This window comes from Artemia franciscana, chromosome 7, assembly GCF_032884065.1.
Source record: "Artemia franciscana chromosome 7, ASM3288406v1, whole genome shotgun sequence".
In the NCBI taxonomy this organism is placed as follows: domain Eukaryota; kingdom Metazoa; phylum Arthropoda; class Branchiopoda; order Anostraca; family Artemiidae; genus Artemia; species Artemia franciscana.
Window position 1 is genome coordinate 56772610 of NC_088869.1, and position 25826 is coordinate 56798435.

A 25826-nucleotide genomic window follows, 5' to 3' on the forward strand; every position below is an offset into this window, starting at 1 on the left:
AAGGCAGAGTGTGTAGAATGTACTCGGAAGTTGTAGAAAAGACCAAGTCGTTAGACAGACATTGTGTTTTCTGAAGAAATCTTTTTTTAAATAATTCCTTCGACCATAGTACTATCCATTGTGATGAAATGAAGTAAAAATGTTGAGATACGGGTAAAAGTTTTTATAAGACGACGAAAAATTGTCTTTATTACTACTACTACTAACAACTCACCACAGCACCAAGCCACCTGAGGCCAATAAAGGACAACCTTTGTCCTTTATTATCATTTGGAATTCGTTGTCATAGTTGTTGTCGCATGTTTTCTAGCTGCAGATCGTGTTGCGTTTCAATTTCTTGCATTGTTACCTATGATATTTGTTCATGTCTTTTGCTTGAGCTATTCGGATTAATTAAAAATCATGTGTAATTACTTTAGCTTTATGTTACATTTTCGTTGCTGTTTCTAGTGCCAAGCCTTTTTCTTTAGCTGTTCATAGTCATTTGTCACGTGTCATGTGTCAATTTTACATGTGTCATAGAAACTAAAAATTGGTTTTTCCTTCCTGTTTATCCTTCACAGACTAAAACAGGCTACACTAACATGTTCTTTGATTCCAATGTAATTTTGATTTGTCTTCTAGCAGCAGGTTTCGTAGTGCAGCCTTTTTCTTTGCAATTCAAAGTGATTTTGACTGTTACTTGTTCCATGCCTTTTTCTTTATCTGTTCAGTCATTTGCTCATCTTTTGTAATTTTAAATGCGTCATAGGTACTAAAAACGATACGACCACTCCAGGGAGGAAAATGATGTAATTCATGCTCTTGAAATGTGCCCATAAATATGACGTCATTCATATGTTTTTTTGTTTTTTTTTTAAGGCTCTAAACGATTTTTCTCAAACTAATTACGTATCTAAATCGTTTTTTTCAGGCAAGAAAATCCTAGGGTGCTAATTTTTCAAAAAACATTTTCAAGAAAAATTACAAACATATGCATTCATACATACACAGTTGCTCGTTCAAAGACAGTAGATGTAATATATTTGGAAGCCACGTTAGAGGTACATAAAATTTTCTATATATAAAACATAGACTTACAAATAGATTAATAAGCCCGTCTGTTGACAGACCCATTGTTTTCTCAACATTTCTTTCCTTGCATTGTCAAGGTAGGGCAGTTCGGCTTTAGATGTTTTATGTCAATCAACAAGGACACTTAAAATTTAGTATGGAAAATTTAAGCATGGACCAAATTTATGATATAATTAAAAACCGAATCCATAATCAAAAATTCTCATAACGTCCTGCAAAACTATCAAGGAATTAAAATAAATACAAAACAACCAAAATAGCAGCATTGGATGCCAACAAAACGATTATTTCTCACCCGATTAATTAAGTTTTGTTTTTACCAGTTGCTCTTGCGTTTTCATGGAAGCATCTTGGTAATTACAAATATTTTCTACTACTTGATCTGACATGGAGTAGCAGTTATATATCGGTTTGGTCTTTTGATTTTTTTATTCTTATTGATTTTAGATTTTTTCCTCTTCTCTTTTAATTGTTGTCTTATATTGTTTTACTTTTTTAACGCTGAAGACAAGTAGTTTGACAGGCAAAATATTACTATAATTGTGTTCTCTTCTTTTTCTTCCTAATGGCTATAGACCCTTTGTTTTTCTCAAGTTTTGTTTCTTTGTCCTAAAAATAGAATGGCCACTACACCAGACAAACTAGCCGCTTTACCGTCCATCTACCTTATGTGATGTCAACACTATTATGCTGTATCTTGAATGCCAACAAGAGCCTTATTTGTAAAAACCACTTGTCCTTAGCAGCATCTATAAAACTTCTTATTTTATAGAAGATCTATACAAGCATCTATAAAAATTATATCAAATGCAAAGATACACTACAATTTCCAATGACCTATTGAACATAATTACTACTGATGACCATTCACTGGTCTGCAGTGAAAAAAAAAAGAAAAAAAAGAGGTCCCCTTGACTTCATAAGTGTTCCTTTCTATTCATTATGTATATTTTTACTTCCTGCTTTTGTTTCTGATATTATTGCTTGGAATGACTAAAAATTCATAATGTCTCCACAAAATTAAATATGGCTTCAAATCCTCTATTCTTTCTCGAAGAAATAGCTGAGAGACAGAGCTTCATATTTCAAAATTTTGTTTGCTGCTGTATCTCGAGTACCTCCCAAAACCTATATACAGAGAGGCATACGAAACCAGATATATAAACCTGCAGAGGATTGAAAATAAAGGTATAATTTAGAGGAATACAAAATGTTAAAATGCAAAGCAGATATTTAGGACAAGACAGTTAACAAAGGTAGGACAAGGGTAGTTTTCTATTTCCTGCATTATGGCTATTTTTTATTTTATTTTTTACTAGTTTTTTATTGTTTATAAATAGTATCTTAAAAATTCTCACTATTGACCTTATTATGAATTATAAAAACTATTTTGTTTTGGCCTTGTGTAAATTATTTTGTTTTTAAATTAATTTTATATTTTTATAACAATAACTTGTAAAATCTTGTGATTAATATCACCTCTACTATTATTTTTGTAAATTCTTTTCAACTATCAACAATGATCGTGTTAGTATTATTGTTATCTTAGTACTAAATTTTATTATTTACCAGTAATTATTATCAATCATTATTTTTATTAGTTCATAAAATTATAGTAGCTTCTTCCTAATTTTTTTGCTTATTATTCATTCGGAAGTTTCACGTTTTCATCCATTCATCATGTTTCCAAGTTACAATGTCTTACTTATGTCTTAAGGGGGATAACAGTTATGTTTATCACAAAACATATTTAAAATGGTTTCACTTTTTCTTACTTTAATAAATAAAAAACTATTAAAACTTTAAGGAATAAATATCAGTACATGTATATTAAACTGACAATCCACAGCCATTTGTTTAGTCTTTTTTTCAGTAAAGTGCAAATTATGTTCTAGTCTTGAGAAGGCATGGGGGCTGTCAGCTCTACTCATGTTAATTTTGCTCTATAAAAGTTTGACTCGGAATTTATTGTAATTTCTGTCCATTTCGGATTTCATTTATTTATTGATAATGATTTGTGATAGTTTTAAGCTTGGAAGGTTATTTATTTTATTTCTGCTCATTCTAGGCTTAGTGGAGATCTTTACTTTTCTTTGAAAAAAGTTCTTTTGAAGAAAAGTGTTTTTTAAATTAAGTTCAAAAGAGAATAACATTCTACTTTGTAAAACAAAAACAACATGAGCTTTTGTCCAAAAGATTACGATTAATTGGAAGTAACATATAATGTAGCTAATATTTATGGACAGGCTGTTGTTCAACAATTTAATGACCTGCTTATCTGAAATCTAATTTGAATTTTGAGCATTTTCCATGATTTTACCAATGAGAACAACTCACTTTTTTCAGAGCCCTTTTTTAGAGTCGCTACAAGCTCTTCCAATATTTCCAAGGGATTTGGGCTCGAGCTTTTATAGCTTTTGGCTTTTTTCTCTTTTTCTTTGAACTGAATCACAGGTGAAGTAAGAAGCTCAAGGTTTCTTGGTCGTCGAGCCACTGGGGGGCTATTGTCTCCAGGAGAAGAGCAACTAGGAATCCCTAAAAAAAATTAAGAAAATGTTGTACATACTTCAATTCTTAAATTTATTATTAAAAATATCAAGAAAAACGAAATTACAAACGGTTCTCTGTTGTAAATATTTTCTTAATTCAATATCTATACATTACATATCGTATAAAGGCTTGCACATCATAAAGATATGTGAAGTTTTGCTATTCGGTTAGTGTTCATCCGAACATTTTCATTTTTCTATTTGTTATCCAATTCTGTGTTTTAGCTATCTATTAAACTAGCAGTCCAAAACAAAGCCCATGAAGTACGCATTTCACAATAGTATCTTACTTTCATCAAAAAAATATTTAATATTTTTTAAAGCTTGCTGATTACAAATCTGACGCTAATAATGCGATACAGATATCCAAAGTCAGAACGGAATCCTTCAAATTATACTTCTCATCCCGCCCGCATCTGAACCACACCATGAAAAACCCTCCTAAAATTGACTTGGAGCGGTACCCCATCGAGGAATTTATCTTTCTTCCAAAGCGCTGTTTTAACTGCAAGAATTTTGGTCATATTTCTGCTACCTGTTCTAGCCAGCAAATTTGCTATCGATGCGGAGAAGGAGGTCACGGCTCTAGCCCCGACTAGTCCCGTGGAAACCCTATAGCATGCGCCCTCTGCAAATCAAAACGCCACACATGCCATTCCTTCAAGTGCCCCACAATAATAAAAATCGTCAGTGAGCTGAAGCGGCCTAATGTCTAATAGAAAAAAGCCTGTGTCAAAATTACGTCATGGAACATGAACGGAGGAGTACCCAACAAACTTGCCGTAGTTCAAAAATACTATGAAGACTGTGACATTATGTTTATTCAAGAACACATGCTCTCTCCTCACATGATTTCTCTCCTAAAGTTCTCACACGAATTTACTTTTTACTTCGAGCCCGCAAAAATACGGTCTTTCGGACGCCCCTCTGGTGGCTTGGCGATTATTTGCCGCCCGTATATTGAAAGTAAGATGTTATTTACGCATGATCACTTCTTGGCTATATCTTCCGGTAGTATTGCATTCTTCAACGTATATCTTCCTACAAACTACCATGATGATAAATCGGAGCGAAAGTTTATGAACGCAGTTCGCGAACTAGCGAAGTGCCAGAAGTCTGTAACCCAGAAAGATTTGCAATGTGTAGTCATGGGGGACTTCAAACTGCAACCTGCTTGACAACACGTGTGCCCGTAGTCAGCTTCTAAACGGCGTCTTTGATGACAAATTTATCATCCTCCCAAAAGACAGTGATTACTCCTTCGTTCACAACTGTGGGTCCGTTTCAAACATTGACCATACGGCCTGCTCTAATAATATTAACGGAAGTGTAACTGTTTTAAAAGACGCTGAATTCGCTGATCACTTACCCCTACTAGCATCTCTAAGCATAAAACCAGCTCTGCGTCAACCCAAGAACGACAAGTGGAAAGTCGTAAGTGAATGGGATAAAATTAATGCTAGTTTGTATCTTCAGGTGCTGAACTCACTTCTTGTAAAGATACGAATTCCCTTCCATTTGCTCCAACTGAATTCGAATTTTGATCCCACAGATGCAAGAGTACCCATCAATACATTCTGTGCCGAGATTACTCACTCGCTCCTCTTAGCTTAAAAAAAGCAGTTCCTACAAGAAAGGTTAGAATGAAAACAGAAATTCCAAAATTCTCACAAAATCTGGCTCTAGTTAAGTATTGCAACGATGCTAAATTTTGGTTTAGAATCTGGCAAGATTGTGATAGGCCCAAATCCGGTCCTATTAACTCTGTCCGTTTATGGACGAAACGAAAATTTGACAAGCAACTGAAAGCTCATCGTACCAAATTAATAGAAGAGTATTCCTCCAGAATCGTAAGTGACCCAAAACTAATCTGGAAAGCCCGGTTGAGCGAACCGGCCACCGGAAAACTCAATGATTCGATTAGCAAAAAAGATTGGGAATCGTACTTTTCCAACGAATTCAGTGCCCCAACCCAATTACGTCTAATCCCTTCGCAAACCGGCTAGAATCGGTATTATCTAACCAGTGTGTTCCTGATTTTGTCGTTACTTACGAAAGCGTGAATGAAGCTATTTCAAAGCTGAAGAAGAAACATCCTCGTGGTGCACATGAACTGTGCGCGCTAAATCTGCTACACGGTACCACGATGCTTATTTAGTATCTGACGCTGCTGTTCCAGATTATTTTCACCACTGGTATAGTACCTGACTCTTTTTGTGTCGGTTTGCTTTCGCCCATCCTTAAAGAAGGGAAACCAACAGATCAATGCTCTTCGTACAGGCCAATCACTGTTGCTCCAGTGCTCTGTAAGGTTTTAGAGCTCTTAGTCACAAAAGAAATTCAATATTCGTGCCGAATGCCTGACCACCAGTTCGGTTTCCGACCGGGTCTGGTTTATGCTCACGCTCTCTTCAGTCTTGCCGCTATTCTAGCAGATTCTCACGAATCTGGTGACCTTATAGTGGTCGGTACTTTTGATGTGAGTAGAGCGTTTGATTCGTCGATTCACGCTCAGGCCCTTTTAGCCGCTTACCAGCAAGGTGTAAACCTCCGTTTCACTAGCGTCCTCTACGATATGTATTGCCTTTTAAAGGCGCACATAAAGATAGGTAACCGCATCACATCAGTGGTTGTTCCAGTAAAGAAAGGTGTCCGCCAGTGTTCATTATTATCCCCAAGTTTTTACAATAACAGTGTTTTAAATGCCCAGGCATGTGTCAATGTTTCATGTATCTCCAAGAACATAAATGTGTCGCTACTTACATACGCGGACGATCTATTAAAACTAAGTCGGTCTATTAGGGATCTGCAATCAAATTTCACGATCTTACGTGATGAATACCGAAAAATCGGCCTCGCTTTCAATACTTCTAAATCTGCAGATCTTTTTTTCAACGATAGTTCTTCTCAGCCTGAACACCTCCTGCTGGGTAGCGAGTCAATTACCGTTTCATCTCACGTCGTGTATCTGGGTCTGCCCATAGGCCGTAACCTTAACGAAACTAGTCTACTGGTCGTCAAACACGTCGAGAAAAAAACTCCGCACCGCGTATGGGTCTATCGTCGCCAACAGGCTCCTCTTATACCGAAAGTATCTCGCGAATATGTATAACGCTGTTGCACTGCCGCATATTCCATGTATAGCACCGTTTTGGAATTTATTAGCTGACACCCAAAAACGCAAGCTCCGGTCCCTTTATTTTAGGTTCGCGAAGTTCTTGCTGCGATGCTCTTTGTGGACGAGAAATACTTATATGATTTATAAACACAGGATTGCAGGCCACAGTATCGCGGTAAACCGGTTGATTTCTAATTTCCCAGCAAATTGGAACCACCCCTGGCTTAAACATTTCTACAGTTCTTGATTATGTATGTTTCCATGTTGTGTTTGAAATTTCTCTCCGTTTTTCTTCTCTTTTTTCGTTATTTTTTTTTCCTTGTACTCCGTTTTGTTCCATGTGAAAAGTACGGGTAATAAATATTTTACTTACTTACTTACGTTATGTAAATAATAAAAACATGGTATCTGCTTTCCCTGAATATACATTTTAAAGGATTTCCAAACTTACTGATATAACCTGTGACGAATGTTGCGACAAAACCGTCCAATAAAACAAATTATGAAAATACTTCAGAAACTGCAGATGCGTTACATCTGTTTGAAATCAAAATCATGCAATTATTTCGATTTCAGGGTGGTGAATATGGTTTACCATTCTCATTTGCATAACTCACGTGAGTCACCGAATTGCACTAAAAGTCTTAAGAACAGTGCCAGTTCAGACACCAGCAATGTCGGTTCAAATACAAGCAATTTCAAAAACCAGACCATTAAGTCTCAAATCAGAACCACGAGTTTCATAAAATTTAATTTTTTGGCAAATAAAAATATATTTTCTTACTTTTTTCCTACTATATCTATTAAGTATGACAGGGCAGTGTTACTTAAATTCGATACTAAGCTGAAACTTACTACGAGCTCCACTATGAATTCGATTAACTAAAGGAGAAACGCTTTCACCCCAAATGATCTCAGTATCCATGTATCCTTGCATTTGTTGACTGGACATTGGTGTAGAATGACAGGGATATTTTTCCAAATCTTCCTTATTTTCTTGACTTGGACGATTTATCTTTGAGCTCCTTTTCTTACCTAAAAGTAAAACCCTTTAGTTCTGCCAAGTTCGAAGAGTGATAAGGAAGCATCATAGCCTAACTATTATGAGTACAGACTGTAGTTGGTCTCTGAACAAAACAATCAATGCAAGCTAAAAACTACCTATAAAAGCCCGAAATTTTAGATGCATCCCATAGTTTTACTTTGTGTTGCTGTATTTCTTGGGGTGCAATTTTCCCTGGCATTTTGACTGTCTTAATTATAAAAGCTGATGTTGATAGAAAACTAATTTGAGTGACAGCTCATATTAGTCTCTGACAAAAAAAAGAAAAAGAAACACGAACTACTGAGTAGCAAAATCTTAAAGCTGCCTGTATTTTTCTAATTCTTCTCCGCCCTTATGTGCAGCTTGAGGTTTTAGCGTTATAAAAATTTCTGATTGATATTTAGGATGATTGAAACAATTTTTACTTTAGTTCTTGTAAGGCTGAAGAAAAATTAGTAGCCCAAAGAGCGACGGTAACTAATAGGCCTAGGGCTGGATGCTCAAACTGCTACTGAAGAAAAAACACACAGTCTTTTCACTATTAGTATAATGCCTTAGGCTGGCGTGATTAATCAGAATAAGGGAAATATCTTTTAAGTTGATCTTAGTAAAGGATTACCAGGCCAATCCTTGTAAATTAATCCAGGCTAAAACATGTAAAGGATTACATGTTTTTTCCAGCAATAATATCAACAAAACCTGTCCATTGGCAAATTAAACCCATTACTGTAGCGTCGTTGAATTGGCAAAGACATATAAAAACATTCCTTGTCCCCTCAGGTCGTCTATTCACACCTGAAAACCACAACATTTAAGATCTTCTTTTTATCCTCCAAGAGTATGAAGTGATTAGGGCAGTGTCGAATTATCCTCAGTGTTATTACATTGAACCACTAAAGTAACTAAGCGAAGCTGATTAATAAAATTTGACAGGGCTTTCCACTCGTAAAAATTCAAACATTAACAATCTGTTGTTTCCAAAGACACCTATAACTCCAAAGCAAAGCTACACTAAGATGGACTGTTGGGTGCTACGTGTTTTTAGCTTAATTATTTTGCTGATTATCACCGTAGTTTTTTTTTTATTTACCCCCTGCTAAAGTCAAAAGTGCACTACGCCATAATGGGGTCTTTCATTAAAATTAAACTGCAAAGTTTTCACGTAACGAATGCAGAAGTTTATACGTCGTTTTGACTGTTCTTGGTACTTTGACCTTGGTAGAAGACAGTAGAGTTTTATATAAAAGCTTTTTGAGCAATATATCTAACAAGAAAAAGAAGAAAGAGTAAAGAAGACATTGAAATAAGAATTCAACAGATGGAGGCTATGGCAAATGGAAATTTGGAAAATACAGGCGGATGGCATAATAGTAAGATGCTGCAGTGACATAAAGACACTAAAGGAACTATTCAGTTCAGACTGACCACAGTTACAGATGAAAACGGCGATTTATTTATTGATAAAGGCAGAGTTATAGACACTAGATCCGTGGCCACAAGCTCTTCAGAGGCCATCAAGGAGAGGCACCATTGTCACCGACGTGAGAGGATCTAAGTTTAAGTAAATAAGTTAAATCGTAATAAATGGCAGTAAAGGACACATATCCATAATAATTTCTGTTCGTTTTAAGTTTAATGTTACTCCTTACTTTCAGTTGAAAAAACTTCGTTTTTTAATGTTAGAAGGCCTTGGACCAGATGGCTCTATTATAATAATAGCTGTGAGCCAATCAGTAGTTACTGCTATATTTTTTATCTCAGATAACAGTAAATGGCTTTAAAGTTTGTGTTTGGCCCTAGCTGGATGGTCACCAATCTGGACGATTTACTAGGGAGGTCCAAGGTGACAGTAAGATTAAACAAGTGACATTGGCCTTCAAAAATCTAAGCCATTTGGTTATCCCTTTGGTTTGCACCTTCAAGCAGGATGTTCGGTTCCCACTGAAAATCTCTGTTTGGAGTGCAAGGTATACAGTTACGCAGTTTATTTTCTGAGTAATACAGTGCTTCAATAGCCAAAGTTTTGGCTACATGACTTCAAATTGCTGCAGAGGCAGAAGATGTCTACTATGTAGTGGACAACACACCCCTGAAGAATGTCCCCAATCCAAGACAGTAAAGGAAGATCGGGTACTCAAGTGCCCAAACTGCAATGGTAATCATGCCACTAACTCCAGGGAGTGTCCAGTACTCATGGAGAAGAAAGCTACTGTTACTTATTCTTTAACTAATAATGACCCCATGAAGACTGCTGCTGAGGTTTTGAAGAAGGGACTTCCAACACATTCAAATATTAGACAGAGAGCCTACTGTCTCTTATGAAAAATGACCTAGTCTTTAGAATACATGACTAAATACATGACTGGATGTTGGTATAATTGACACAAAACTACATGGAGTGAGAAGTGGATTAGCACTGCAAATAGTTATGCTCCAAAGACAAATAAATTATCCCTGAAACAATTCAAACCGATTGTGAATGCATGCGACCTTGTGAAAATAATTAGTGGCGACTTTAGCCTACACCACAGAATGTGGAACACTGTATCACCAGAAGATTCAATTGCAGCCCCTCTGATTGTTTATATCCTGGAACCCAAAAATAAATTGCCCCTTGTCACCCCAAAGACCTATATACCCGTCTGAACATGCTGACAGGAAAGTACTTAACAATTGACCTTACTTTCACATCAACAGATATTGTAAATAGTGCAGAAATCCGGAGATCCCGTGACTTTCACCCTAACCACGAGGTTTTATATTTGAAACTAGAGATTATCGCCAGATATATTTGTTGAGCTACTGACTTCAACAAATCAGTCATCAATAACTTCTGACTGGAATAAGGCAACAGTGATTCCGCTTCTCAAGGCAGGGAGAGACACCAAGCTCAGTAATTCATACCGACCGATATCACATACCTCTTGTGCTGCAAAGCTAATTGAGAAGGTAGCAAAAGAAAGAATTCTAACCCCATTATCCGACCAAATTGAAACTGAATAGCTTGGCTTTCTCCCAGGAAGGAGCACGACAGATGCCTTAGTTAGACTAGAGCATTTGATAAAACAAAGCTTTAAAGAAGGAAAAGCAGCCCATGTAATATTTTTAGATACGGTGTCAGCATTTGATAGAACTGATATAAGGCAACTAATTGGATAGCTGTCTGCACTGGGTTTACCAGACCTACTGTTAATTCAATTCACTGATTCTTGAAGGGGAGGGAGGTTCAGACCTCTTTGGGGGTCTCTTACTCAGTAAGAGAAAAGCTTTTGGTGTGGGATTCTCTAAAGGGAATGTTCTAGATCCGCTACTCTTCTTAGTTTATTCTCATGATATATGGCTAGAAAATATCCTTGGAGCAGAGCTCTTTCTGTATGCTGATGATATGGCTGTTGCAGCTGGGGGGAACTCCCTTTATGCTTACAGGGAGCCTCCCAAAAAGCCGTAGACGTGCTGTCAATTTGGGAAAATAATAATAATATGGTTTTTCCAAACCAAAAGTCACTTAGTATGTTTTTCCACAAAATGCATAACCTGGCTGCTTTTCAACCTCTGGTGAAACTGAATGGAAAAGCAATTGTAGTTGCAGATCATGCACGTTTTCTGGGAGTTGTATTTGACCAAAAACTGATATGGAAACCTCATCTGGAAGAGCTGATTGGCAGTCTCAAACTAAGACAAAATTTCATTAATGCTCTCTGCCTTGGAAGATGAGGAGCCACCACAGCCTTTGCTTCACCTTTTGTTAAGTCAGTGTTGATATTCAAAATCGACTATGGAGCATTTATATATGGATCTGCTATGAAATGTCTCCTGAAGATACTTGACACTATCCTCAATACAATTTTACAAAGCGCCCTTGGTTGCCTAAAATCAAATCCTATTGTACATATGTACTCTGATCACTTTGGATCTTAAAATGGCAGAAGAGCTTCTGATTTAAGCCCATTTGGGCTTTCCTACAGTAGAAGGTAGTGTGTAATTTCTAGTGATTTTGATTAATAAATTATTTGTGAGCTTGAAAATACTTGAAATTGAACTTGATTACCAATCCAATGAGTCCCCTTTAAAGCATATACAACCATACTTTCTATAAGAACCTTATATACCCCAAGGATATAACTTACGACCTTTGCCCTGAGAACTGCAGGAGGGGGTGTCTTTCTCACAGACATAATTTTCTGACCCTTCAATAACGCTGAACAAAATTTTTATCCCAAAATTTTGATTGAGGCGTTAAGAGAAATGATGAGCGTGTTGTGGGGGGGGGGGGCTAGTTGCTCTCAAATCACTTTGACTCTGAAAAACGGCACTATAACTTCCAATTTAAAATCAAATGAATCCCATCTGAAATTTCAGATTGGGGGGACAACCCTATCCCTAGAACGCTGGGGAAGGGGTGTCAGCACCAGAGGCACCATTATATGTTCTTTGGACTATTTTGAACAAAAACGCTACCTCGTAATTTCAATGACATACGTTTGGTGAAAAGGCGGGTTTTCGGGGAAGGGGAGGGGCTAAATGTCCTCAATCAATTTTGACGCTTAACATCAACCCTCCTCCCCTTACACACACACGTTGTATTGTCCCGAAATGCATCAAAGAGAAATTTTGAACTGAATATCGTTTAAAAGGGCTTTTGGGGTTGAAACAAACACCGAGAGCCTGGGAGTAAGGGTTTTAAGTTATGCCCCGAGGACATTTAAGGTTTTAATGAATGGTTGTATAAACATTAGAATAGGCTGATATGGTTAAAAATTGGAAGTTCTAGTTCTTTTTTAAGAGTTAAAAGTGATGGAGGGCAGATAGCTCCCTCACCCCGAATACCCCTCTTCACCAAACGAATCTGATTAAAATTGTGAGATAGCGGTTTTCTGCTCAAAATAGTCCTAAGAACATATAACAATGCCTCTAGAGCTGGCGAAACCCCCCAGTGCACTAAGGATAGAGTTGTAAGTTATACCCTGGGAGCATATAAGGTTTTTACCAAGGTGAGTAAAGCTGTCCACTCGATCGATCTTTTCGGCAATCTGAGGCCAATACACCTAAGCAAACTCTTCCTCCATCCCAATATATTCAAAGCCCCCCTCTTTACATACTCTCAGCAGGTTACCATTTCCCTTGAATCTTTCTTTATGACATCCTCCCACCTTCAACCACGGACAACCTTCTTTCCGTATAGCCCTTGACGGTTGGCCGAATAGGACAACCTTCGGCAATCTGTTACCCTTCATCCGCAGAATGTGTCCTAGCTATTTCAACCTTTCTCTCATTACAGCCCTAGAAAGCGGGATTGAATCAAACTTTTCATACAGCCTACTGTTTGAAATACAGTCAGTCAGCCGGGTACCCAGAACAATCCGTGGGCAATTTCTCTGGAAAACATCTAGCAAATATTCATCCGTTTTTCAGAGCGTCCATTCTTCATAACCATATTCATCATTGTAGCTTTCCATGTTCTAATCTTGGTTTCAGACTTATCTTCCTATTTTTCCAAACTTTTTTCCACTATAAAAAACCACCCTGACTCTTAGACATTCTACTTGTAGGATTTTCACTGCTCCCACCGTCTTTACAAATAATACTACCAAGGTAAGTATTTAACTCCTGATTTAATACGAAACCAGCTGCTAGCCTCATTTCTTACCTTAACCGCAGCAGTGTTCGTACATTGCGTTAATCATTTTAATGCATTTATATGATATACCATACAAGGATAAGACCTTTACTAAAGCTCTTCTATCAACAGAATTAAACGCTTGCTCATAATGTATAAAACTGAGTACTAAAGGTACTGATAACCCAGGCACTTCTCAATTACTAACCCAAGAGTAAAGATTTTGCCACCACATCCTCTACCCTTCCTAAAACCGTACTGTCCGTCTCTAATAACTTTATCTACAACATCTTTAAGTCTAAAAGTTATCATATGCCTAAATAATTTGCTGCCTACAGAAATTAGGCTAATGCCTCGATAATTACCAAACTAACTCTTATCATCTTCCTTATAGAGCAGTTCAATTAGTTTTCCTAAAATCGCTAGGTACTTCCCCTTCGTCAAAAATCATACGCAAAATCTCAGTAACTTATTACTAACCACTGAGCCACCATATTAAAAAACTCAATTACCACACTATCAGCACCTGGGTCCTTATTATTTTTTTTTTTTCATTTTCCTCTGTCATTTCCTGCAACTCTACCTTGGTTTTGCAGATTCTCAAAATGTTCTACCTATCTCTCTTCAACTCTTTCCTTATCACCAATTGTGGTCCCGCTCCTATCTTTAACTGGGACAAGTCCGGATTCACTACTACTTCTTAATTTACTAAGATACCATAAATCTTAGTAAACAATATTTTAATATTGTATAAGGTACAATATTTTACTATTATGCCATCTGGCTGCATCTTCCAGATTCTTAGCAATTTTATCCATGGCCTCCACTTTACACCTCCTTAGTTCATATCTTAACGATTTTTCCATTCTCTTTACTCAGATAGTTGAACTCAGATAGTTCTTGTACAAGCCCCCTCTGCTCTCTGTTTAACATAAAGCTTCTTCACAAATATTCCTAGCTGCGTTCCAACTTTCTTCCTTAAGACAGCATCAGCAACTTCACAAACTGTTTCCCCAAAATTATTCCAACCATCGTCTACTTTGCCAAATTTTAAACTCTCCAGTTTAGTATTCAACTGCTCCTAGAAAGTTTCTCTCAACTTCTAATCCGGGAGTCTACCAACATCATAACTTCCCGGCATGTAGTTACCGTTCCGAAATTCAGCTTTAAATTAACCCTTGACACTACACGATGGTGATCTTTACTTTTAACATCAATAACAGCACTCCTATAAACCCTAGTATCTTCTATTGACCTTGCCAGTCTTCGGTTTACAATAGCATTATCAATAAGGTTTGATATCTTACCATCAAATGCATACCTCGTTAACTTATAAGCCATTTAATGACCAAATACTGTATTGATTATAATTAGATTATTGTACCTACAAAATTGTAGCAGCCTGTAGCAATTATTGTTTTCTTTTCCAACACTAAATTTACCTAGGCTGGAATACCATCTATCCCTATTTCTACCAGCCTGGGCTTTAAAATCTAATGAGAACGCCGTATTTCTACTTGGTACCCTGTCTATTTGCTCCTGTAACTGTAAGTAAAATTCATCTGAGTCATCACTATCTCCATCAGTCAATTCTACAGGGGCATAATACTATTATAACTGGTATGCTGTATTTTCTAGTCATAAAATGAGCGATTAGCATTCTATTATTAATACCTTCCCAGCCTAAATAAAGCTCAACAGCCACATTATTCATCATGAGCCCTACTCCCTGTCTATGTACCACATCCTTCCTGTCTGAGTAAATAAATTCTATATCACCTAATTTCATGGTTCCTACCCCTGGGATATGAGTTTCGGAAACTCTTAATAAGTCCCGTTCGAATTTTAATTCGAACTTAAAGTAGCAAATAATAACTTTTATATGCTAATTTAACTTATAGCATGCCTCTTAACTACTTTAATGCTACTTGAACTTATAGCATATAATTATTTAAAGTAGCATATAATTATTCCTTACGGTTTGATATAGGTTGCCTGGAAAAGATAGTACTTCTGACACATTTGAATTTTAGTTCGCCTAAATCTCCTAAGCTCAATTTTGGCCTGCGAGATTTTTTTTTTACAGATGTCTTACTTCTTCTAAAAACTAGCTATATGCCATATTATGTCCTCCACTTACCGTCTTACAGTCTAATTAGGAAGAAGTTCTACAATCTATCTAAAGATGCCATATTGAGTGGTAACTTCTTTTTTTTTTGTTAGCCAGTATTTAGTCTTTTTTGCAAGGATTAAAGTGTTGTGTAGTATATTTTCCAAAATGTGTAGGACGAACTAGCACCCTCTTTTTGCAAAGAACTTGTCCCAAAAGACAAAAATGAAATAGTATTTTATGACATTTCTTAATCAAGAAAAAGATTAGCTTGATATTTTTATCTTACCCTGAACTTATCCATTTTGCTTGCATTACATACAGACAAGTGCACTAGTGCAAACAATTCTGGTCTCAAAGCAATAGGGAGGAGTGTATGTGTCAAAACTACTATTCTTTAATTTTTCTAGCTTTCTCAAACAGTGGGAAGGAGGGAGGAAGCTGATCCTTGAGATAATTCTGAGGGTCGGGGATCCTCCCTCAACTATAAGCCCCTAGTGTGTAGGTATTACTAATGAATTAATTTTTTTCCTTTTTTACTAGCCCATAAGATATTCAAAAAGCAATTTTTTTTAACGAAACTTTATTCAGCAATCGCTGGACTTTTTAAGTTAATTAAATCTTGCTTTGTTGATGTAACTAAGTCAGTGACATCGATTGGGCGGAGGGGGGGGTCAGGACAGGGGGCATTACCATCCTCTAGACTTTGAAAATACCATTTTTGGAGTACTTTTATATAAACAGAGAAAAGAACGACAAAATTGCCCCAACCCCAGATTTTAAAGATAAATTCTTGCCTCCCCCCCTAATTTCCATGAATTTCCGCACAAAGCTGGGCATAACTGTTGTAGTACATTGCATGTATTTTTAGTTGTTTTTAGCCCTATTGAAGCCAGGTCAAATTAATAAGTCTAAATTGCCTCCAGTCATTCCTCCACAAAATCAAGAAAGTCAGCATTAGGAAGCTTGTCCTAATGAAAAATTTGAAATATTGGCCTAAAAGTATGTTTTTTTCCAGTTTTTAACCCTCCTGCTCAAAATTCTCCAGTACCAAGTAAGACTTGGATCTAGGCTATGTATAGATTAAATAAAAAAAAACAAGTTTTTTAACTGAAAGTAAGGAGCGACATTAAAACTTAAAACGAGCTATTCTTTACGCTAAAGTTGCAATCTTTCTCTCAATCCTACTTTATAAAACATTAAATAACTTTAGAGTAAAAAGCGGGACGTTGAGGAGGGAACAGCCCCTTTCATATACGGCGTAATTTCTGTTTGTTTAAGTTTTAATGTCGCTCCTTACTTTCAGTTAAAAAACTTATTTTTTTATTTAATTTCTGAACGTTTTTGAAGTAATGCATGTTTGATTTTGGCTCTCCGCGAATGAATAATTAAAACAAAATTTGCATATTAATTTTTTTTTCTAAATGACTTTCTCTTAGTTTTGATCAGACAATTTTGAGAAAAAGGGTGGGGGAAGAGGCATAGTTGCCCTCCAATTTTTCGGTTACTTAAAAAGGCCACTAGATTTTTTAATTTTTAACGAACGTATTAATTAGTAAAAAATATACGTAGCATACAAGTTAACTTACGTAACGAACTTCTATATTCGTATATTTGTATTATGTATATGAGGGGGTTTGCCCCCTCGTTAATACCTCGCTCTTTACACTAAATCTTTAATTTTGTCCAAATTCTTTACGATTGACCCCCTGAATCACAAAGGCTGTAGAATAAATAGCTGAAATTACTAAAAACGCTTCAGCGTGAAAAGCGAGGTATTTAGGAAGAGATAAGCTCCCCAAATGCGTAATAATCTCTGTTCGTTTTAAGTTTTAATGCTGTTCCTTACTTTCAGTGGAAAAAACTTTTCATATTTATTTTTTCATTGTTTTTTTTTTCAAATAGTGCTAGAAAATTCTGCGCCCCCTTAATGGAATTTCTCTTCTTCCATGACAAATTCCTCCAAGGGAAGATCCTCCTACGTAGCCCCCTCTCCTCAACCCCTTCCCTCTCCAACCAAAAAATCCCCCTGAAAAGGTCGGTACACTTCCAAATAACCATTACTGTATGTAAACGCTGGTGAAAGTTCGGAATTTGCAGCCCCTCCCCCGAGGACTGTGGGGGCGTAAGTCAGCCCCGAAGACATGGCTTTTATGTTTTTCGACCATGCTGAACAAACATCTTTCTCAAAATTTTAATCCGTTGACTTTGGGAAAAAAAAGAGCGTGAGAGGGGGTCTAAGTGCCCTCCAATTTTTTGGGTCACTTAAAAAGAGCAATAGAACTTTTACTTTCCGTTAGAGTGAGCCCTCCTGCGACATTCTAGGGCCACTTGGTCGATACGATCACCCATGGAAAAAAAAACAAACAAATAAATGAACGGTCTTCTGGCAAAAAATACTAAGTTCCACATTTTTGCAGATAGCAGCTTGGAACTTCTACAGTAGGGTTCTCTGATACGCTTAATGTGATGTTGTGATTTTCGTTAAGATCCTATAGCTTTTAAGGGGTGTTTCCCCCCTTATTTCCAAAACAAGGCAAATTTCCTCAGGCTCGTAACTTTTTATGAGTAAGACTAAATCAGCATAAAAATCTGATTCTTTTGATGTATCTATTAGTATCAAAATTTTGGTTTTTAGAATTCCGTTTACTATTGAGCTCCTTCCTACAGTTCGTTACCACGAATTGTTTGACATATCTTTATATCCTTTTTTATTTTTTAATGTATATCAGACATACCTGAGTCTGTTTTTACTTACTTTCATCATCACTAGTTTTCTGTGGAGGTGTAGCAGGAATCTGGGCCCTCTTTCTGGAAAGTTTTCCAGACATTCTAGGTAAAAGCTTCAAAAATCATCAAAAGATCCTAAAAAAATTATAAACTGTTACAATAAAAATGACACCGAATTAGCATATGGTTATTTGTCACCAAAATGCTAGTTGTGTTACCTGTGTTCACCTATTTTTCAAAAATATATATTTTTAGAATTCCCAATTTAAGATTTTTACATTAGTCTGTACTGAGTTCGAAAGAAATTTTTGCTGCCCAGGCACTTTTGATTATAACTGATACAACAGAAGAGAAGGATTTTCAATTTGCTAATTTATTCAAACAGAATAAAATAGAACAAAACTGTAATAGGATTTAGCTGTAGATCTCTTCCTGGAAGTTTTTTTTTACTTAGCTGCACAAATTCCCAACTTAGTACTAAGCCACTAAAGTATACATTCTGAATATTCGACTTCCCAATATGCGTCTTATCCAAAAGCTCTTTCGTCAAGCAGTCTAGGCCAATTTAGTAGCAATTGAATTTTGAGATCATGAGAAATTATTAAAATCTAATAAATACTATTTTAAGTTTTCTGCACTTTTTTTGGGCTGTAAGTAAGTGCTTCACTGACAAAGGTTATATACTTGTCAATGGTGGGCTATTGTTATGTCACTACTTTCTTATTGGTATTTTTTATCCTTTTTTTGTTGTTGTTGCCAATAGGTCGTTTAGTAATGATATCTATTTTTGAACAATTAAAATTAGATACCCATATTGTTTGCATAAACAAATAAATTTCAAAATCTTCAGTATGGGAATTTTAAAACGACATATCTTTCTTGAACATTAGTAGACTGGAAGACAAATCGTCTATATTTAAAGTCAAAAACATATTTCTAGGTGACAGTAAATAGTCTGGTGCCTTGCATCTGCTTTGGTGAAATTAACAATTAGATAAAAAGATTTTTTATCAGGAAGTCCTAAATTCTCAAAATATTCAAGTCAAATTTTCTTTAAACTGTGGCTTAAGGCATATTGTGTTAATTTAATTTCAAAATTATATTTGTACATGCCAGTGGCCTGTACATTTTATATATATAGTACAGGGAGCACAGCGGCTTTGCCGCCGGGCCCCGGCATTTGGTATGCTTCAATATAAAGATTCTAATTGTCGCTTGTCTTCCAACCCGCTGACAATTTGAGCCTTTTCTTGATGTCATGACGTCACCACAGGTTCGATAGAGCCACCCTGCAAAAAAAAATTCTTTCTTGAAATTGTGACCTATGTAGATTGTTCTTGTGACCGGAAATGTCAATTCGCCAATATTTAAGATGTAAAATAACTATGTAGCCAATTTCAAGACTGCGTTCCAGCTCGGCCACGCGACAGGCTCGGGCATATTGATTCTCATAGCCACTTATCTTGTAACCGCAGACAATATGGGCCTCTCCTTAATGTCTTGGCCTCACCCTAGGTTCGATACAACCACCATGAGGAAAATGTAAATTCTTCCTAAAAGTTGTGACCTTTTTAGATCATTTTAGTGGCCAGAAATGTCAATATATCAGTTAAGAAAAAAAAACTATGTAGCCGATTTAAAACCCGGAGCCTAGTACCCGGCAAGTGATAGGCTTGTATACATTGATTCTCGTTGTGAGTAGCAACTTCCAAATGAGTCAGCCTTGTTTGCTGTTCTTTCCTCGGGGAAATGGAGGGCCCCCTAGAGAACACATGGAACGTTCAATGGTCCCAACGACTTTTAATCAACAGTTGTGTGTAGTTTATGGCATCTTTTTAGGTTTGTGCTAGGTTTTGCGCAGCATTTGTTGGCGTCAAAGACTGTGATGGCCTTGTTCTTCTAGCGTAATATTTCTTTCTTCTTCACTTTTATTTTTGATTTGTTCTGATTTTTGCTGTCGCTTGTCTTCAAAAAGCAAAAGTCTTTGTTTTTCACTCCATTTTTGACACGCTTTCTGATGCTCGCTTTCTCACGCATGCTTGTAATTCTCACTGCCGCTTATCTTTTAACAACATGTTTCCTTGTTCTCGCTGTGGCATATCTTTTAGCCGTATATTTCATTGTTTTTCACCTTTGTTTTTAAGTAGTATTAACTCTTGTTGCCGCAGCAGGAATCTGGGCCCTCTTTCTGGAAAGTTTTCCAGATATTCTAGGTAAAAGCTCCATAGATCATCAAAAGACCCTAAAAAAATTTTGAACTGTTACAATAAAAATGACACCGAATTGGCATATGGTCATTTGTCACCAAAATGCTCGTTGTGTTTTTCTTTTCAAAGGTATTGTCAATAAACAATCTAATATTGACAAAAATACAGCAACAATAACCTATATGACAAAATAGTTGAACCAAAGGAGTAATATCTTTTCTATTATGCAACAATTTACTTGAAGAGGCTTATCTTCAAACATGGCTGCAAATGGGGGGAGGGGTAGAAATCTTCAGAAACTCTCCACTCCATGCACTGACCTGTCATTATATGCACTGACCTGCCTCCTGAACTCAACGCGCGAAGAAACCTGTTACTGGCAAAAGCAAAAGAAATACGCGAGTCGAAGTCTTTTGCATTCGTTCGACTTAAGCAAAATGGTTCGTCTTTAAAGTTGGAAGTGAGAAATGCTAGCAATGATCAATGGATTGCATACGATGATGTTGCTGTATCTTAAAGGATAACAAAAGCTGTTGAATTGAAGTAAACGCACTGAGTTAAACACTGTGATGGGTGTTTCTGTTGAACGTTCTTTGTGCTTTTTTCTAGACCTAGTAGTAGTAGTAGAAATAATCAAGTTCCGTTTCTGTCCTGGTTCTTATTTTTCAGTGTCATCACATGTCTTTCTGTTTGGTACACAGTCTCGTGTAAGTAACCATCCATCCAGATTCAAACCCCCGGATTCTCTGGTAAGTCATTATATTTAGTAATTTAAATGAGTTGGGAAATACCGCTAAAAAACTACTCCGTCTCCAAAAAAGTCCCCTGGATCTTGCAAAGCATTTTTCAAAGCTGGGAATCCATAGTAAAGATGATCGTGATTTTTTTATTGATAAACTCCCTGAAAATAATTATTTGTTACCGGAAAATGTCCCTAAATACCGACCTACGCCTGGAAGTTTAAGAATCGCTTCCCTTAACTGTAGGGGATTGTTAAAAAGCCTTGACCAATTGTCGTTGTTCCTTGCTAATCACGGAGTTGATATTTTTGGGGCTTGTGAGACATTCCTTTCTGAGTCGTCTGCCCCCCTCGCTCGTATAGAAGGGTATAAACATTTATTTAAGAACAGAGAAACACGGAAACACGGTGGTATTAGTATGTTTGTTAAACATGAACTGGCAACTAAAATTATTACGGATTTCGATAACCTTTATGAAGAAATGCTTTTTGAATTTATCCTTGTGGAAATTGAAACTAAGAGTGAAACTCTGTTTTCCTGTGTGTTATATAGACCGCCTTGTGGGTCACCAGCCAAATTTTTGGAATCTCTCGATAAACTGTTATCTTCCATGCTAAGTCGGTATAAAAAAGTACTATTTATGGGGGATTTTAACATCGACCTCCTTGCTCCGTCTAAACTCAAACAAGCTCAAAATAATTCTAGCTTAGCAAATGAATTTATTTCTTCATTCCTTAGTACTGGAATGCTTCCTGCATGCCGTATCCCTACTCGCGTCACAGACACTACCGCGTCTTTAATTGATAACTTATTCACCAACCTGGATCTGAAAACATGTGATGTGATTATTTATGATGATTCTGATCATTTTTTAATCCTTTCAGAAGTTACACTTGATAAGCCGAAAGTAGAACGTCCTGAACGGAAAACTCAAAAGCTTGATGCAGAATCGATTGAATCTCTTAGAAACCAATTAAATAATATTAACCGTAGTCCGTGTTTGGATAATCAGGATGTTGATCAAGCAACTAATTATTTTATACAAGAATTTGAAATGGCTTTTGATCGTGCGTGTCCTGCGAAAACAAGTAAATCAAGATGCCAAGAGCCAAGAAAACCTTGGATCTCTAAAGGGATTGTCTGATCAATTAAAATAAAAAATTAACTTTATAAAATCCGAATAGAGAACCCAAGTGAAGATAACAAGGAAAAATTCAGATTATATAAAAACAATTTAACTAAAGTGATCCGTGCAGCAAAAGCGTCACATTATACGAAACTTTTTGCAGAAGCTTCGGGTTCCCCCAAAAAATCTTGGGAGATTATCCATGGAATTATTGGAAAGAAAAAAATGTCTAAATTTCCTGAATCTATAAATCATGGTCCTGAACTGGTGTCTGATAGACATGGTATAGCAAACGTGTTTAATAAGCATTTTGCCAATGTTGGTATACGTACGGTAAAGGAGTCTGTAGCTGCTAATAATTCTGAACAAAGAAATAAGTTTAAAGATTACCTATCTCCATCTTCTTTGTCTTCGCTATTTTTAACGCCGACTTCAAAAGAAGAGCTGATAAACATAGTTAATCTTCTAAAACCTGGTGGAGCTGAAGGGATAGACAGTTCATCTACCCGACTGTTAAAACTAATTATTGCTAATGTAGCTGACCTCCTTGTGCATATTGTGAATATTTGTTTCAGGAGCGGGAAGTTCCCATCATGTTTGAAATCTGCACGTGTTATTGTTCTGCACAAAGGAGGAGACCCTAAAGACCCATCTAATTATAGACCTATTTCAATTCTTTCCGCGTTTGAGAAAGTTATTGAACGGTGCATTTAGAAGAGAGTAAATAATTTCCTAGAAAAACACAAATACTTTAGTAAGTCACAGTTCGGTTTTCGGAAAAGCCATTCAACGGAACAAGCTATCCTAGCGGTCACGCAATATATTCATGATGCTCTTGATCGAGGTGAAATTCCAGCATCTATATTTATTGACATAAAAAAGGCATTCGATACAATCTGTCATAAGATTTTACGGAGAAAGCTTGAGAATTGCGGTATTCGAGGACCTGCTAATAACCTGATCATGTCATTTCTGTCTGAGAGAAGCCAGTATGTTGATGCTGATACTACGAGATCTGAACTGATCTCTTTGGATGGACAAGTCGGAGTTCCCCAAGGGTCAATCCTTGGCCCCCTTTTATTTTTAATTTATATTAACGATATTGATAATTCTATGAAAGATCTCGGCCTCACGGTTCTATTCGCGGATGACACAGCCCTCAATATTAGTGGTCCTACTGAACTTGTACTACGTTTAAAAATGAAAGAAGTTTTTACATATCTGCTTGAATGGTTCGCAGCGAATAATTTATGTATTAACACATCTAAAACCAAATTCCTGATTTTCTCTCGGATTTCAAAAGCATTGCCAAGTTTTAATTCCCTAACAATTGAAAAATGTGATACTACGATCAGCAGAGTCCACCATCTCCGGTATCTAGGAGTGATAGTTGATTCGAATTTAAGTTGGAAGGAGCACATAAATTGCCTGAGGGTAAAGGTTGCAAGGAACGTCGGTATGATCAGGCTTCTTAAACCTTTTCTCCCTTATGATGCCCTGCGGTGTATTTATTTTTCGCTAATTCATTCTTACTTAAATTACTGTCCTCTTGTATATTTGAATACTTTTCGATCGAATATATTACCATTGATAAGGCAGCAGAATAAAGCTCTCCGAATTCTTAAGCTTTTTGTACCATCTCCTGATTCTTGCCCTAATAAGTCGTCAACTAAAAGTCTTCCTCTTTTTTTGAACATTTTGCCCCTTGAATCTTTTATTGTTTTTCATTCTATTTTATTTAAGAAAAAACATCATTCAAATTCCCTACCTGAATGTTTTTATGAACCTGATCTATTTTCTGGAACTAATTCCGATCACGACCATAACACGCGTAATCCTTGTAAAGCCCGGCAACCCTTGATAATTTCAGAAAGATCAAGATTTTCATTGAGAAACACAATATTGAGGGTATGGCAAAGTTATCATAATGTAATCAAACTTGAACTTTCTATTAATACGCTGAAAAACAAAATAAAATCAATGCTCATAGAAAATGTTTAAAGTAAAATGAAAAAAAAAAAAAAAAAAAAAAAAAAAAAATTAGTAAATAAATAATAAATGTGTGGTTTATAGCGGTAAATCCCAACTCAGTCTGATGGTTTGAATCTGGAACCTGGATGGATTATGGTTAATTTATGATATTATTTTATGTTGATGTAGTTATAGCATACAGTTTATTTAATTGTCTGCCATTTGGCCTCGAGCCCTCTCTCTGCCAAATTGGCTTTTTATATTGAATTTATGTAGTAATAAACAGAACTTGAACTTGAACATTCTGAGACCATACCTGTGTTCACCTATTTTACAAGTGTATGTATTTTTAGGATTTCCAAATTAAGATTTTTACATTAGTTTGTACTGGGTTAAAAAGAAATTTATGCAACCCTGGCTCTTTTGATTATAACTGATACATCTGAAGAGAAGGATTTTCAAAGAACCAAAGGATGGCTTACCATTGAAAAGCTTCTAAAGGTAACCAAAACATTGCAGTAATTAACTTTGTCTAAATTCAATTTGCTAATTCATTCAAACAAAAGAAATAGAACAAAACTGGAATAGGATTTAGCTGTAGATCTCTCCCTGGAAGTGTTTTTTTTTTTTACCTAGCTACACAAAATACCAACTTAGTAATAAGCCACAAAAGTATACCTTCTGAAAACCTAGACTAAATCCCAATATGCGTCTTATGCAAAAGCTCTTTTGCTAAGCAGTCTATGCTACTTTAGTAGCAACTGAATTTTGGGATCATGAGAAATTATTAAAAGCTAATAAATGCTGTTCTAAGTTTTCTGCACTTTTTCTGGGCTGTAAGTTTTTCACAGATAAAGGTTATATACTTGTCAATGGTGGGCTATTGTTTTGTCACTACTTTCTATTTGGCATTTTTTGTCCTTTTTATGGCACTTGGTATTAACCAAGTGACATATAGCAATGGCAAATTCTGTCAGTCTGTCTGTCTGTCGGTCATGGTTTTGCTACTTTAGGCACTTCCAGGTAAGCTAGGACGATGAAATTTGGCAGGCGTATCAAGGACCGGACCAGATTAAATTAGAAATGGTCGTTTTCCCGATTTGACCATCTGGGGGGGGGGCTGGAAATCTTAGAAAATACTTAAAGCAGAGAGATCAGGATGAAACTGGATGGGAAGAATAAAAACAAGTCTAAAATATGTGACTGACATAACCAGACCAGATCCGCTCTCTTTGGTGGAGTTGGGGGGAGGGGTATGGAGTAATTCGGGAAAATGAGGTATTTGTAACTTACCAACGGGTGACCAGATCTTAATGAAATTTGATACTTAGAAGGATCTTGTGTATTAAAGCTCTTGTTTTAAATTCCGACCAGATCCTGTGACATCGGGGGGAGTTGGAGGGGGAAACCGGAATTCTCGGAAAACGTGAAAATTGGGGTATTTTTATCTTACGAATAGGTGATCGGATCTTAATGAAACTTGATATGTAGAAGGATCTTATGTCTCATATGCTCCATTTTTGACTCAAATTGGATCCG

At 36.4% G+C, this 25826-nt stretch overlaps 1 protein-coding gene across 1 annotated transcript in view; it reads right to left on the minus strand.

The window, feature by feature from the left end:
- LOC136029502 (uncharacterized) overlaps positions 1-25826 on the minus strand; it is a 41547-nt gene that overhangs the window by 10376 nt on the left and 5345 nt on the right. The window contains exons 2-4 of the mRNA XM_065707948.1: positions 18272-18378; positions 7597-7776; positions 3412-3609 (exon numbers count right to left, since the gene is read on the minus strand). Coding sequence (XP_065564020.1) covers positions 3412-3609; positions 7597-7776; positions 18272-18344 — 451 coding nt within the window. The 5' untranslated portion in view covers positions 18345-18378. The remainder of the gene's footprint in view (positions 1-3411; positions 3610-7596; positions 7777-18271; positions 18379-25826) is intronic.